Here is a 12,470-nt window from a genome sequence, read left to right as displayed (position 1 = left end):
AAGTTGTTTGTTTAGAAATATCTCTTCCTTTCGATCATAATTTCCATTTTTAGAATAACGGCTGTAATGTAACAAAATGTGGAAAAAGGACAAGGGGTCTGAATACTTTCCTAATGCACAGTATCTTAAATGACCACGTTTTCATGAAGTTGATGATTTGCAAAAACAGTACATGCCTTGCACCAGGAAGTGGGTCTTTCATTGTGTATTAGGTTGCCTGTCTAAACACAGCCTGAGAAATAAACTGTCCAATCTTATATTCTGTTCTCTTCTGTGGACACATATATAAATGACAATGAGACAGTGCTTCCTTATAAAATGTCTTTATTGCAGTGCTTCAACTTTATACTATACCATCGCTCATCACTACGGTAACAATACTTTACAACAACTAGCTTTTATTTCCAACATATTGATCCAACCAAACCACCAATTCACCTATCCATTGATCCGTTCAATGATTGATTAATTAAACATATTCAATAAGTAGGCCTATGCTAGACACACCCCTAATCAGCCACAATCCCAATGCCTACAAAAACCCCAATACGACAACACAATAAACCCATGTCACACCCTGGCCTGAACAAATAATTAAAGAAAACACAAAATACTAAGACCAAGGCGTGACAGATGGCCTCTATTAAAAAGAGGAGGATCCCATCAGCTTTCTAAAGGCTAGGCCTACTATAATAAGTATTTTGACACTTCAAATACTGTAATAATTTATTGTTTGTAATTTACCAAATGTTTGTAGGCCGACTGTATGTTGTGGATCGTTTGGAAATTATATAAATTCTACTGTGCAGCATAATAAAGTATGTATTATTGTTAATAATATTACATCAAATATCACCTATCAATGAAGTAGTATTTTACATCAGATATCACCTATCAATGAAGTAGTATTTTACATCAGATATCACCTATCAATGAAGTAGTATTTTACATCAGATATCACCTATCAATGAAGTAGTATTTTACATCAGATATCACCTATCAATGAAGTAGTATTTTACATCAGATATCACATATCAATGAAGTAGTATTTTACATCAGATATCACCTATCAATGAAGTAGTATTTTACATCAGATATCACATATCAATGAAGTAGTATTTTACATCAGATATCACATATCAATGAAGTAGTATTTTACATCAGATATCACCTAGAGACATCGGATACTTTAATAGTGAGAATATATTACATAATAATATAAAATAAATCACTTTCTAAACAACAAATAATAACAATCATTTATTTTGAAGGTTATTGTTAATGGGGCTTTTAAAAGGTTATTCATAATGGGGCTTTTAAAGGTTATACATCATGGGGCTTTTGGGGCTTTTAAAGGTTATACATCATGGGGCTTTTAAAGGTTATTTATCATGGGGCTTTTAGAGGTTATACATCATGGGGCTTTTAGAGGTTATACATCATGGGGCTTTTAGAGGTTATACATCATGGGGCTTTTAAAGGTTATTTATCATGGGGCTTTTAGAGGTTATACATCATGGGGCTTTTAGAGGTTATACATCATGGGGCTTTTAGAGGTTATACATCATGGGGCTTTTAAAGGTTATTTATCATGGGGCTTTTAGAGGTTATACATCATGGGGCTTTTAAAGGTTATACATCATGGGGCTTTTAAAGGTTATTTATCATGGGGCTTTTAGAGGTTATACATCATGGGGCTTTTAAAGGTTATTTATCATGGGGCTTTTAGAGGTTATACATCATGGGGCTTTTAAAGGTTATTTATCATGGGGCTTTTAGAGGTTATACATCATGGGGCTTTTAAAGGTTATTTATCATGGGGCTTTTAGAGGTTATACATCATGGGGCTTTTGGGGCTTTTAGAGGTTATACATCATGGGGCTTTTAGAGGTTATACATCATGGGGCTTTTAGAGGTTATACATCATGGGGCTTTTAGAGGTTATACATCATGGGGCTTTTAGAGGTTATACATCATGGGGCTTTTAGAGGTTATACATCATGGGGCTTTTAAAGGTTATTTATCATGGGGCTTTTAGAGGTTATACATCATGGGGCTTTTAAAGGTTATACATCATGGGGCTTTTAAAGGTTATTTATCATGGGGCTTTTAGAGGTTATACATCATGGGGCTTTTAAAGGTTATTTATCATGGGGCTTTTAGAGGTTATACATCATGGGGCTTTTAAAGGTTATTTATCATGGGGCTTTTAGAGGTTATACATCATGGGGCTTTTAAAGGTTATTTATCATGGGGCTTTTAGAGGTTATACATCATGGGGCTTTTGGGGCTTTTAGAGGTTATACATCATGGGGCTTTTAGAGGTTATACATCATGGGGCTTTTAGAGGTTATACATCATGGGGCTTTTAGAGGTTATACATCATGGGGCTTTTAGAGGTTATACATCATGGGGCTTTTAGAGGTTATACATCATGGGGCTTTTAAAGGTTATTTATCATGGGGCTTTTAGAGGTTATACATCATGGGGCTTTTAAAGGTTATACATCATGGGGCTTTTAAAGGTTATTTATCATGGGGCTTTTAGAGGTTATACATCATGGGGCTTTTAAAGGTTATTTATCATGGGGCTTTTAGAGGTTATACATCATGGGGCTTTTAAAGGTTATTTATCATGGGGCTTTTAGAGGTTATACATCATGGGGCTTTTAAAGGTTATTTATCATGGGGCTTTTAGAGGTTATACATCATGGGGCTTTTGGGGCTTTTAGAGGTTATACATCATGGGGCTTTTAGAGGTTATACATCATGGGGCTTTTAGAGGTTATACATCATGGGGCTTTTAGAGGTTATACATCATGGGGCTTTTAGAGGTTATACATCATGGGGCTTTTAGAGGTTATACATCATGGGGCTTTTAGAGTTTATACATCATGGGGCTATTAGAGGTTATACATCATGGGGCTTTTAGAGGTTATACATCATGGGGCTTTTAGAGGTTATACATCATGGGGCTTTTAGAGGTTATACATCATGGGGCTTTTAGAGGTTATACATCATGGGGCTTTTAGAGGTTATACATCAAGTGGTGGTGAATATTTGGTGGACAGAACAAGACAACAACAATAAAAAGTTATTCTGATCTGTCATTCTCTTTGTACCGATTCAGAAAAGACTGTATATCAAGTAGACTATGCTGTTTTCCCCTATGGCTCTTTTGGTCACCTGTGGAACAACCCACTCCAGATACTGAGAGGTCAGTCAACTCTTGGTGTCACTCTAATTCCTCTACCACCTGGATGCCATTGACACGTGCTGTTGTTGTTCAGTGTTCCTTTCCCAACCACGTTGCTCTGCTTTGCTCTGACATCGTTACATTATGGTAATTTAGCGAACACCCAGAGCGACGTCCAGTCAGTCAACTATAGTAGGTAGGTAAGACCTTCCTCAAAAACATAATGAACACAGAACAGCGGGACTATTTCTTCTACTCTGTGGTTGCCACGGTACCCATCTCCACCCCTAGCTCCTCGACCTCCTGGACTGGAGCCACCACTTTCTTCTCCAGCCGGGTGACTCTGCGTTTCAGTCTGCTCTGGCCCGCCTCGTGTTCGGCGAGGAGCCGGGCGTATCGCGTCTGGAGGGACTCCAGCGTTGCTGTCATCCTCTCCACCTTCTCTTCCATGTCCTTGGGGTCCGGGCCCTGCGCCGCCACCTAGTGAACCATCAATACTTTTGATTAATGAGTTCATCAATTGGTCGGTCAGTTAGTCGATCAGATAATCAATTAATAACCAAAACTCCTCCATATCCTGGGGTCCGGGCCTTCTTCGCCACCTAATCAGCAATCAATACATCCGTCAGTTGGTCGGTCGGCTAACTGATCAGTCAGTGAATCAATCAAAAAGTAACTCAATCAGCCTTCCAGGTTCAGCAGGTTGTCCTACAGCATGGCCCAAGCATCACGTCCTTCACTCTAACTAACCCTAACTGTGTTGTAGCTGTGTTGTAGCTGTGTTGTAGCTGTGTTGTAGCTGTGTTGTATCTGTGTTGTAGCTGTGTTGTATCTGTGTTGTAGCTGTGTTGTAGCTGTGTTGTTGCTGTGTTGTAGCTGTGTTGTAGCTGTGTTGTAGCTGTGTTGTAGCTGTGTTGTAGCTGTGTTGTAGCTGTGTTGTAGCTGTGTTGTAGCTATAGAGGTGTTATAGAGGTGTTATAGAGGTGTTATAGAGGTGTTATAGAGGGGTTATATAGAGGGGTTATAGAGGTGTTATAGAGGTGTTATAGAGGTGTTATAGAGGTGTTATAGAGGGGTTATATAGAGGGGTTATAGAGGTGTTATAGAGGGGTTATAGAGGGGTGTTATAGAGGGGTTATATAGAGGGGTTATAGAGGTGTTATAGAGGGGTTATAGAGGGGTTATAGAGGTTTTATAGAGGGGTTATAGAGGTGTTATAGAGGGGTTGTAGAGGGGTTATAGAGGTGTTATAGAGGGGTGTTATAGAGGGGTTATATAGAGGGGTTATAGAGGGGTTATAGAGGGGTTATAGAGGTTTTATAGAGGGGTTATAGAGGTGTTATAGAGGGGTTATAGAGGTGTTATAGAGGGGTTATAGAGGTGTTATAGAGGTTTATAGAGGGGTTATAGAGGTGTTATAGAGGGGTTATAGAGGTGTTATAGAGGGGTTATAGAGTGGTTATAGAGGGGTTATAGAGGTGTTATAGAGGGGTTATAGAGGTGTTATAGAGGGGTTATATAGAGGGGTTATAGAGGGGTTATAGAGGTGTTATAGAGGTGGTATAGAGGGGTTATAGAGGTGTTATAGAGGGGTTATAGAGGTGTTATAGAGGGGTTATAGAGGTGTTATAGAGGTGTTATAGAGGGGTATAGAGGTGTTATAGAGGGGTTATAGAGGGGTTATAGAGGTGTTATAGAGGTGTTATAGAGGTGTTATAGAGGGGTTATAGAGGTGTTATAGAGGTGTTATAGAGGTGTTATAGAGGGGTTATAGAGGTGTTATAGAGGGGTTATAGAGGGGTTATAGAGGTTTATAGAGGGGTTATAGAGGGGTTATAGAGGGGTTATAGAGGTGTTATAGAGGGGTTATATAGAGGGGTTATATAGAGGGGTTATAGAGGTGTTATAGAGGGGTTATATAGAGGGGTTATAGAGGTGTTATAGAGGGGTTATATAGAGGGGTTATAGAGGGGTTATAGAGGTGTTATAGAGGGGTTATAGAGGTGTTATAGAGGGGTTATAGAGGTGTTATAGAGGGGTTATAGAGGTGTTATAGAGGTGTTATAGAGGGGTTATAGAGGTGTTATAGAGGTGTTATAGAGGTGTTATAGAGGTGTTATAGAGGGGTTATAGAGGGGTTATAGAGGTGTTATAGAGGGGTTATAGAGGGGTTATAGAGGTTTTATAGAGGGGTTATAGAGGTGTTATAGAGGGGTTATAGAGGGGTTATAGAGGTGTTATAGAGGGGTTATAGAGGTGTTATAGAGGGGTTATATAGAGGGGTTATACCTCCAGGTCCAGCAGGTTGTCCTTCATCAGGATCTGCCGTCCCTTCTCCTCCAACATGGCTTTAGCATCAGGATACTCCGACAAGGCCTCCATGAGGTCGTCTTTAGAGAGGCAGAACAGGTCAGAGTACCCAACACTCCTGATGTTAGCAGTCCTCCTGTTTCCAGCCCTGGAACCTGGTATCAAATGAAGCGCAGAAACAACTTTGTGAGTTGAGGAATCTTTACGTTTGTATCCAGCAGCAGATCAGGAGACAATACAGCAGAAATGAAGGAGTGGAGCCATGTTCCGAACTCTGAACCAGTCTGAACCGGTCTGAACCGGTCTGAACCAGTCTGAACCAGTCTGAACTGGTCTGAACCGGTCTGAACCAGTCTGAACCCGTCTGAACCCGTCTGAACCAGTCTGAATTATCCTCAGGTGTTCCTAACTCTGAACCAGTCTGAACCCGTCTGAACCAGTCTGAACCCGTCTGAAACAGTCTGAACCCGTCTGAACCCGTCTGAACCAGTCTGAACCCATCTGAACCCGTCTGAACCAGTCTGAACCCGTCTGAACCAGTCTGAGTTATCCTCAGGTGTTCCTAACTCTGAACCAGTCTGAACTAGTCTGAGTTGTCCTCAGGTGTTCCTAACTCTGAACCAGTCTGAACTAGTCTGGGTCGTCCTCAGGTGTTCCTAAGTCTGAACCAGTCTGAACCAGTCTGTACCCGTCTGAACCCGTCTGAACCCGTCTGAACCAGTCTGAACCAGTCTGAACAGCTTGAGTTATCCTCAGGTGTTCCTAACTCTGAACCAGTCTGAACTAGTCTGAGTTGTACTCAGGTGTTCCTAACTCTGAACCAGTCTGAGTTGTCCTCAGGTGTTCCTAACTCTGAACCAGTCTGAACCAGTCTGAGTTATCCTCAGGTGTTCCTAACTCTGAACCAGTCTGAACTAGTCTGAGTTGTACTCAGGTGTTCCTAACTCTGAACCAGTCTGGGTCGTCCTCAGGTGTTCCTAACTCTGGGTCCAGGAGAGGAGACTGAACCAGTCTGAACCAGTCTGAACCAGTCTGAGTTGTCCTCAGGTCTAGTACTGTTTTACCTCTCTGCCCCAACCTGAAGAAACATTCTAATCATTAGCATGCCCATATCCTACTTGTATGTTAATTATTTTGATAGTTCCTGTCACACCAATCTTGATTCCTCACCATCGCTGTGTGAAACCTCTTCCAAATGAATGACCTGATAACATATTCCATAAGTATAACTTCCTACAAACCCTTTATGGACAGAATACTGATCTCCCCGAAGTAGCTCCCATCGCTAAGGACAACGAACTGTTTGATCCCGTCGTCGGCGACAACGGCCAGCTTCCCTTCCTTGATGATGTACATCTCTCGTCCGATGTCTCCCTTCTTACAGATGTAATCACCTGGACTGTAGACCTGAGGCTGAAGCTTCAATACCAACTCTACCAGGAGACCAGCCTCACAGTCAGCAAAGATACGCACCTGGAGAGAGAAAGAGACAGAGAGAGAGAGAGAGAGAGAGAGAGACAGAGAGAGAGAGAGAGATTCACAAACCTTCCATAACAAAGCCATCACCTACAGAGAGATGAACCTGGAGAAGAGTCCCCTAAGCAAGCTGGTCCTGGGGCTCTGTTCACAAACACAAACACACCCTACAGAGCCCCAGGACAGCAACACAATTAGACCCAACCAAATCATGAGAAAACAAAAAGATAATTACTTAACACATTGGAAAGAATTAACAAAAAAACTGAGCAAACTAGAATGCTATTTGGCCCTAAACAGAGAGTACACAGTGGCAGAATACCTGACCACTGTGACTGACCCAAAATTAAGGAAAGCTTTGACTATGTACAGACTCAGTGAGCATAGCCTTGCTATTGAGAAAGGTCGCCGTAGGCAGACATGGCTCTCAAGAGAAGACAGGCTATGTGCTCACTGCCCACAAAATGAGTTGGAAACTGAGCTGCACTTCCTAACCTCCTGCCCAATGTATGACCACATTAGAGAGACATATTTCCCTCAGATTACACAGATCCACAAAGAATTCGAAAACAAATCCAATTTTGAAAAATATCTACTGGGTGAAATTCCACAGTGTGCCATCACAGCAGCAAGATTTGTGACCTGTTGCCACGAGAAAAGGGCAACCAGTGAAGAACAAACACCATTGTAAATACAACCCATATTTATGCTTATTTATTTTATCTTGTGTCCTTTAACCATTTGTACATTGTCAAAACACTGTATATATATAATATGACAGTTGTAATGTCTTTACTGTTTTGAAACTGCTGTATGTGTAATGTTTACTGTTCATTTTTGTTGTTTTTCACTTTATATATCCACTTTGTATGTTGTCTACCTCACTTGCTTTGGCAATGTTAACACATGTTTCCCATGCCAATAAAGCCCTTGAATTGAATTGAGAGAGAGAGACAGAGAGAGACAGAGAGAGCTAGACAGAGAGAGACAGAGAGAGAGAGAGAGAGAGACAGAGAGAGACAGAGAGACAGAGAGAGAGAGAGAGAGAGAGAGAGAGAGAGGCTGGAGCGTTAATATCAACTCTACCAGGAAACCAGCCTCACAGTCAGCAGGTGCATTTCTCAAATCAAATAACATTTTATTGGTCACATGCACATGGTTAGCAGATGTTAAGTGTAGCTCCGGAGTGGAGAAGGAGGGGGGGGGAGAGGAAGGGGGGAGAAAGGCAGAGAGAAAGGGGGGGAGAAAGGGAGAGAGGAAGGGGTGAGAAAGGGAGAGAGGAAGGGGGATAAAGGGAGAGAGGTAGGGCAGGTAGAAAGGGAGAGAGAAAGGGGGGGGAGAAAGGGAGAAAGGAAGGGGGGAGAAAGGGAGAGAGGAAGGGGGATAAAGGGAGAGAGGTAGGGCAGGTAGAAAGGGAGAAAGAAAGGGGGGAGAAAGGGAGAAAGGAAGGGGGGAGAGGGAGAGAGGAAGGGGAGAAGGGGAGAGAGGATGGGGAGAAAGGGAGAGAGGAAGGGGGAGAGAGGGAGAGAGGAAGGGGAGAAGGGGAGAGAGGAAGGGGGAGAAAGGGAGAGAGGAAGGGGGAGAGAGGGAGAGAGAGAGAGGAAGGGGAGGGACACAGGGAGTGGTGGGAATTACATTTTTTCCAATGACTCTTCTAATCTGGAGTGATGGAGATCAACATGAAGAGAGAGGTAAGAAATAGGACAGAAAGAGAGTTCAATGTTCAACGAGAGAGAGAGAGAGTTCTCTACCTTCTTCAGTGTGTCCAGGTGTACGTTGATAGCGATCTCAGCCCTGAGTTTATCAGGAAGGAACTTTAGCACCTCCCTCTCATCTACTGCCTTCTTATTGGTCCACAGGTAGTCAAACCACTTGATCACCCTCTTCTCCAGGTCCTGCAGGTCAAGATATTGTCTTTTTTATTTAGAAAAGCCCAAATACATCAGAAATATAATATAAATGTATCTAAAAAATATAATCTAATTATACTGCATTATCAGTATATCTTAATATATATCAAAAATATCAGAAATATAATCCAAATACATCAGGTATAATACACAAATATTTCTTAATATAATCCAAATATATCAGAAATACTTCCTAGGTATAACAGGGATGATCAGCCTACCTTAGGGACCTTGTAGAGCCTAGAGAGTTAGGGTTCAGGGGTCAGAGGTTATCATCCTACCTTGGTGACCTTTCTGAAAGTCATGTACTGTTTGATGGCATCTATCCTGGCCTGGAAGTTTGCCCTGGCAGCGTTCATGTTGGTGATCATGGAACCGACGTTACCGACGATGGTAGCAAAGATCAACACGCCAACCTGGAGCACAGAGACACAGAGATGACGTAGGTCTGGAACAAAAGCCTGCATAAGCTCTCACAGATTTAGATAGCATCTGTAGCTGAAATCAGGAAGTGACCTCATCCATCTGAAGCTACACCCACCAGGAAGTCTGTGACGACGAAGAAGTACTCAGAGTTCTGTACAGGGGGAGGAGTCTCTCCGATAGTTGTGAGTGTCAGGGTCGACCAGTACATGCTGTGAGATAGGATAGGATTAGTATAATATTACTCCATCATTAATATATAACTACTATATAATTACTACATCATTACTATATTATGACTACAGGTGTATATAGGTATATATTGATAGATATATGAGAGCTCCTACCTGTAGGCATATTTCCGGACCAAACGGCCAAACTCAGGGTCCGTCGTGTCGGGGTACACAAACTTATTAGCTCCGAAACCAATCGCCTTGGAGGGAAGATATATATATTTTATATTCATTTCTTAATCAGAAATGCAAACAACAAGCATTCACTATGAATTATAAGAAGAGGAGGAGTAGAAGAGAGTTCCAGTGTGTGTTTGTGTGTGTGTGTGTGTGTGTGTGTGTGTGTGTGTGTGTGTGTGTGTGTGTGTGTGTGTGTGTGTGTGTGTGTGTGTGTGTGTGTGTGTGTGTGTGTGTGTGTGTGTGTGTGTGTGTGTGTGTGTTTGTGTGTTTGTGTGTGTGTGTGTTTGTGTGTGTGTGTGTGTGTGTATGTGTGTGTGTGTACCTTGGAGAAAGAGTAGTAAAGACAAGCGTTCCAGTGTATGATGATGACGATGTACATGACGAGGTTGGAGATACGCAGAACGTTGGGGAAGTTGGTCCTAGTCTCTGTCCTCTGAAAGAACTCCAACATCCTGGTGATAACATAGAGAGAGATTGAGGGATGAATGGATCGATGGAGGTAGAGAGAGAGAGGGAACAAGGGAGGGATGGAGATACGCAGAACGTTGGGGAAGTTGGTCCTAGTCTCTGTCCTCTGAAAGAACTCCAACATCCTAGAAAGTAGAATACACTTCGAAAAAAGATGCTATCTAGAACCAAAAAGGGTTCTTTGGCTTTCCCCATAGAAGAACCCCTTTTGGTTCAGGGAAGAAACCTTTTCACGGGGATTTCCATGAGGAACCATTTTTACAGAGGGTTCTACATGGAACCCAAAAGAGATTATAATTACAATAGAATAGAATAAAATAAAGTAGAATAAAACAAAGTGGAGTAGATTAAAGTAAAGTAAAGTAGAGTAGAATTAAGTAAAGTAGAATAGAGTAGAATAAAGTAGAGTAGAATCAAGTAAAGTAGAAAAATTTGAATAAAGTAGAGTAGAATAAAGTCGAATAAAGTAGAGTAGAATAAAGTAAGGTAGATTAGAATAGAATAGAGTAAAGTAGAGTAGAATAAAGTAAGGTAGATTAGAATAGAGTAAAGTAGAGTAGAATGAAGTAAGGTAGATTAGAATACAGTAAAGTAGAGTAGAATAAAGTAGGGTGGAATAAGGTAGAATAAAGTAGAGTAGATTCAAGTAGAATAAAGTAGAGTAGAATAAATTAGAATAAAGTAGAGTAGATCAAGTAGAATCAAGTAGAATAAAGTAGAGTAGAATAAAGTAGAATAAAGTAGAGTAGAATAAAGTAGAGTAGAATCAAGTAGAAAAAGTAGAGTAGAATAAAGTAGATTAAAGTAAGATTAAGTAGAGTAGAATAAAGTAGAATAAAGTAGAGTAAAATAATGTAGAATAAGGTAAAGTAGCATCAAGTAGGAAAGTAGAATAAAGTAGAGTAGAATAAAGTAGAATAAAGTAGAGTAGATTCAAGTAGAATAAGGTAAAGTAGCATCAAGTAGAAAAGTAGAATAAAGTAGAGTAGAATAAAGTAGAATAAAGTAGAATAAAGTAGAGTATAGTAAAATAGAATAAGGTAGAGTAGAATCAAGTAGAATAATGTAGAGTAAAATAAAGTAGGATAGAGTAGAGTAGATTCAAGTAGATTAAAGTAAGGTGGATTAGAATATAATAAAGTAGAGTAAAGTAGAGCATAATAAAGTAGAGTAGAGTAGAATATAATAAAGTAGAGTAGAGTACAGTAGAGTACAATAAAATAGAGTAGAATAGAATAAAGTAGAGTAGAATACAGTAGAATAAAGTAAAATAGAATAGAGTATAATAGAATACAGTATAGTAGAGTATAATACAGTAGAATAGAATAGAGTATTATAGAATACAGTATAGTAGAGTATAATACAGTAGAATAGAATAGAGTATAATAGAATACAGTAAAGTAGCGTATGATAAAGTACAGTAGAGTACAGTAGAATAGAATGTAGTATAATATAATACAGTATAGCAGAGTATGATAAAGTACAGTAGAGTACAGTAGAATATAATGTAGTATAATATAATACAGTATAGTAGAGTATGATAAAGTACCGTAGAGTACAGTAGAATATAATGTAGTATAATAGAATACAGTATAGTAGAGTATAATACAGTAGAATAGAATAGAGTATAATAGAATACAGTATAGTAGAGTATGATAAAGTACAGTAGAGAACAGTAGAATACAGTATAGTAGAGTATGATAAAGTACAGTAGAGTACAGTGGAATATAATGTAGTAGAATATAATACAGTATAGTAGAGTATGATAATGTACAGTATAATACAGTAGAATAGAATAGAGTATAATAGAATACAGTATAGTAGAGTATAATACAGTAGAATAGAATAGAGTATAATAGAAGACAGTATAGTAGAGTATGATAAGTACAGTAGAGAACAGTAGAATACAGTATAGTAGAGTATGATAAGTACAGTAGAGAACAGTAGAATACAGTATAGTAGAGTATGATAAAGTACAGTAGAGAACAGTAGAATACAGTATAGTAGAGTATGATAAAGTACAGTAGAGAACAGTAGAATACAGTATAGTAGAGTATGATAAAGTACAGTAGAGAACAGTAGAATACAGTATAGTAGAGTATGATATGCACTAACTGATGAATGCACTAACTGATGAATGCACTAACTGATGAATGCACTAACTGATGAATGCACTAACTGATGAATGCACTAACTGATGAATGCACTAACGTCCTAGTGAGACATGAATGAATGATGGATTCATATCTCTAGTTGACTCACCTGTTGATTCTGA

At 39.8% G+C, this 12,470-nt stretch overlaps 1 protein-coding gene across 1 annotated transcript in view; it reads right to left on the bottom strand.

Moving 5' to 3' along the window:
• Positions 1–307: 307 nt before the first annotated feature.
• Positions 308–12,470, bottom strand: part of cnga1b (cyclic nucleotide gated channel subunit alpha 1b) — a 31,223-nt gene continuing 19,060 nt past the window's right edge. Inside the window, exons 9-16 of the mRNA XM_031832683.1 lie at positions 10,050–10,320; positions 9,662–9,747; positions 9,433–9,526; positions 9,173–9,307; positions 8,733–8,876; positions 6,747–6,978; positions 5,485–5,660; positions 308–3,675 (exon numbers count right to left, since the gene is read on the bottom strand). Coding sequence (XP_031688543.1) covers positions 3,448–3,675; positions 5,485–5,660; positions 6,747–6,978; positions 8,733–8,876; positions 9,173–9,307; positions 9,433–9,526; positions 9,662–9,747; positions 10,050–10,320 — 1,366 coding nt within the window. The 3' untranslated portion in view covers positions 308–3,447. The remainder of the gene's footprint in view (positions 3,676–5,484; positions 5,661–6,746; positions 6,979–8,732; positions 8,877–9,172; positions 9,308–9,432; positions 9,527–9,661; positions 9,748–10,049; positions 10,321–12,470) is intronic.

This window comes from Oncorhynchus kisutch, linkage group LG9, assembly GCF_002021735.2.
Source record: "Oncorhynchus kisutch isolate 150728-3 linkage group LG9, Okis_V2, whole genome shotgun sequence".
In the NCBI taxonomy this organism is placed as follows: Eukaryota; Metazoa; Chordata; class Actinopteri; order Salmoniformes; family Salmonidae; genus Oncorhynchus; species Oncorhynchus kisutch.
This window is presented reverse-complemented; position numbering and strand designations above follow the sequence as displayed.